The 4,059-nt window shown below is 39.2% G+C and overlaps 1 protein-coding gene across 1 annotated transcript; it reads right to left on the bottom strand.

Moving 5' to 3' along the window:
• Positions 1-1,851: 1,851 nt before the first annotated feature.
• On the bottom strand, positions 1,852-4,059 carry si:dkey-16n15.6 (organic solute transporter subunit alpha; the record flags this gene model as incomplete). Its single annotated transcript, XM_035657201.1, is given in 3 exon segments — positions 1,852-2,929; positions 3,409-3,661; positions 3,948-4,059. Coding segments are annotated over 3 exon segments (805 nt in total), but the record flags the coding sequence as incomplete, so codon positions are not given.

Raw genomic sequence — 4,059 nt, 5'->3', positions numbered from 1 at the left:
ACTTGTTGAAACCATGACCCCAGACTGTTCCAGGTTGGCCTTCAGGTCTTTGGATGTTTGACGTGGTGTTTTGTCCACCATTCGCACCAACCTTCGAAGACTTCTCTCATCAATTTTTCTCTTCCCCCCACGTCCAGGGAGGTTCTTGACAGTTCCATGCTTGGCAAACTTCTCAAATAACTATTAGTGCATCCTGTTGAGAACAGGGATAATCCTAATTTGGTCTTTGGAGGTGGCCTTATACCCTTTGGAGGTCTTGTGTTTGCTAATTATCGCACTTCTGATGTCCTCAGACAGCTCCTTTGTCTTCACCATTGTGACAAAGAAACAGGGGATAACAGATGGCTTTTTAAAACACGGAAGTCATCATTCATGTACTGTAAAAGTCACTTCATATAAATTTTTCTGTTCCTATTATATGATGCATATTATATAATTAATGCTGATGATGAAATGATAAGAAATTTACCATTTTTGTAGTAATATTGCATATAAAGGTGGATATGTATTTACTTAATCACAACTAAAGCCCAATGATAATAATGTTAACAGAGAAACACAACGCACCCAGAAAAGTAGAAAATATTTCATATTTAGTTTTTGTTGTGCTTACTGTTTATGGAGGTGCAGAAACATTAGAAACACATTATGAGTTACAATACAACACCGCCATAAACTGCAGCCTCTATAAAAAAAAAGCAGACCATGCTGAAACTTTGTTTTTCAATGTCCACATTGGCACTAATTTCTGCAAAATTCTCAGTTCACACTGAAATTCCTAAATAATTTCTACATCAGCAAAATTGTGCGTTACAACCATCAGTTTCAGTATATTCAAATTCACAATGTTGTTCCAATTTAAATGTTTCTGTTTCTGTTACAACATAATGATCTGATCATAGACATATTCTGTTAACCAGGTGAAGTTTAATTCCTGTGCTGCAGCACTGAGACATCATATACAGTACCATTTATAAGCAGTAAGGTCTAGACCTACTCTATTTAATTGATATTGCCATTTAAAATAAGCAGTGTTGGGCAAGCTACTTGGAAAGTGTAGTGAGCTAAGCTACCAATCACTTTATATTAAATGAAGCTTCACTACACTGAAGATGGCCCCGAGAGAAATGTAATAACCTGAGCTCAACATGTCAAAAAGGTCCAGTGTGTAACATTTAGGAGGATCTACTGTCAGAATAATATTCATAGGTATGTTTTCATTGTGTAAATCACTCTGAATATAAAGAATTGTTGTTATGTGTTACCTTTATATGAGAGGTTTTTATCTACAGAGGGAGCTGGCTGTAGATAGGGGCTTTTTGCATTTCATAGGCACTGTACTTTCCCCCAACACTTCAAACGGGAGGGTGAGGCAAAGGGGTTGTAATCTGCAACTACACACTGTATCTTTAACTACATCAAAGCTTCTTTTTTTTACACTGAACCAAAGTCACTCCAAGGCAGTGCTGTCTCAGTGATCAATAAAGCCAAACAGGTAGGCAGGCAAAAAATGTTAATTAATAAGCTGTGCTCTCTGCTGTCTCTGCTCCAAAATCAATTTGGCAACAAACACAAACAAAACACAGATGGTTGTACACCTCTACCGACCAGTCAAGTTGCAGTTTACATCCATATCTGTCCAAACTCTAATATGTAATAAATATATGATATATGAAGCAAAGACTTTGAAGGAATTATATGAAAAGGAATTATGTGTATTTTTTTGCTAAATGTAAGTTATCACTATGGACTGTATATTAAAAAACAATAAAGTTATCTATTTTTATAACTATATATAAAATAATGTATATTTTTATATTGTAAACGTGTTGAATGTGTTTATATTCTTGAATATATAGATATAAATGTTTTTTTATATATGAATAGAAATATGCTGTTACTCACACACTCTGTACAACATACTGTCTTTGTAACAAAAACTGCATATTACATTCCAATAACATAAATTAACTGATTTACAACCAGAAAAGTTGCTGCAGATGAAGTATTTTCAATAATTTGCAGTAATAGTATGAATTGTAGTTAAAATATAGCAACGATGCATGACGTCCAGTTTAGTGGATGATTATTCATAATTTCCTCCCAACATATAATCAATACTTGGATTTTTGAAAATTGCATTATTTCTCAGTTGTTACTTTATTACCAATTTATTTACCTGACTTTCAGTCAGCTATCTTGGTTGGCTGTGTGTGGGATGGTGCACTAGCATCCACTGTGGTAGCTGATGTGCAAATATACCATCAAAACCCATTCATATTCAAGAAAACAGCTTTTGAGAAGCTGTCCACTGTAGTGTGAAAGGGTTACATAAAATTTCTGCCAATACATCCTCCTATGTGACATAAAAATGTTCGGTGAATCTGTTTTATCACAGAACAGGGTGTGCAGTTCCCCAGACAGGCCAATACCAGAATTGACAGTGGTTAAGCTAAGACTGAATTTAGTCTTTTGTCTTCCATAGTTGGTCAAACCACAGTGACATCTTTAGGGTCTTGACAGTTAATATCAGCCCTGACTGTAATGTGGGTTAGATCTACACCAGGTTCCTCTGCACAACTGGACCTCACTGGTTCTTGCCTGTCTGACTGCTGACCTCTGGCCTGAGGGAAGGGGAAGCCATCCAGAGGGGAGTGTTCTATCCTACACAGGCTGTCCTCGCTGTTACTGGTGTAACTGGGATTGGAGGCTCTGACGAGGCAGCGGCCAGGCCAGGCCTTCTCTGATGGCAGGCCGGGCTTGTGATTTGTCACCTGATCATCGTCTGTTTGAACAGCCTTTTCAATCTGCCAGACTCTGGTGGGACACTCCACGTCCTCTACCACACTCGGCTCCACCTTACGGAAAGTGCGACGGGCGTACAGTCCAATGCAGAACATCTCCACAATCACACAGTAGTGATAGATCACTGAGGGAGGAAAGAGAGCACAGACACAGGGTTGAAGGACATCAACAGCCACAGAGGAAGAGGAAGTCAACCAAGACAGCCACATGTATCTTTGCCTTCTTTTCAACAAATCTGGCAAAAGTGGCAATTCAGTGATCATTCTGCATTTTAATGCGAGTCAAACTGAGTCAAGCAAAATCAGTAAGTGAATGGAAAAAGGTCTATTACTGATCCCAAGAGCAATAATTAACGTTCATGCTCTAATGAACTAGAAGTTCTTGGATTTGAAATGTCTGTGCATATCAAATCATTTGCAGGAATAGGGAACACATAAGTAACACAGAATAATAACCCAAACATGGAAGGTGCATCACCAGCATGGAAAGGCAACTAAACGAACAAAACCCGGTTACACTAGACCCTCTTCTTGCTCCCCTAAACTACAGAGGTAATGGCAAACATGGTTTGAGACTGAGATTGGAATATGTGCTGTAACTTACACTGGGACCTGGTCAGGACAGAGAAGGGTGGTGTGCAGGGAATGACCTCTAGGGCACCCATGGTCTCCAAGATGCCACTCTGCAGGCCACATAGCACCAACACCACAATAATGCAGATGAACTTGGCTCTCAGTCCATAGCCATGTAAAGCACCCTTAGTCGCTTTGTAGAACAGAAGGTAGCCGTAGGAGGACACGAAGGTCGACACGCAGATGATACCGTTCACATACAGGTTGGGGTCCACTGAATCCACCTGGAGAACGAGAAGGTGGTTGTCACTGATTTTATCCTTCAACCTATCCTGGGCTGTTTGATATTGAAATATCATTAACATGAATCCAACGTATTAGCAAATATAAATTCTACATGTTGTATGTTGAAAAATGATCTACTATTGATTACTGTGATAAAAACAGTGAAAACTGAATTTGAAAAAGCTCCACCCAAGAAAGGACAGGGCAAAGGCACAGATCCTCCTCACTCTAAAACACATATATAAAATTCATGAGAACAGATGGAGGTCTGAATAAATGACTTACATCACCGTAGTCATACTGTTCATCTGTCCACAGGATCAGAGTGACAAAGAACAAGATGCTGCGGACGATGGAGAGTTGCAGCACAGCAACCATCATCCAGCCACGGCTGTTG

Source organism: Morone saxatilis, unplaced genomic scaffold (genome assembly GCF_004916995.1).
Source record: "Morone saxatilis isolate NCDOM2014 unplaced genomic scaffold, NCSU_SB_2.0 Contig15, whole genome shotgun sequence".
NCBI lineage: Eukaryota > Metazoa > Chordata > Actinopteri > Moronidae > Morone > Morone saxatilis.
This window is presented reverse-complemented; position numbering and strand designations above follow the sequence as displayed.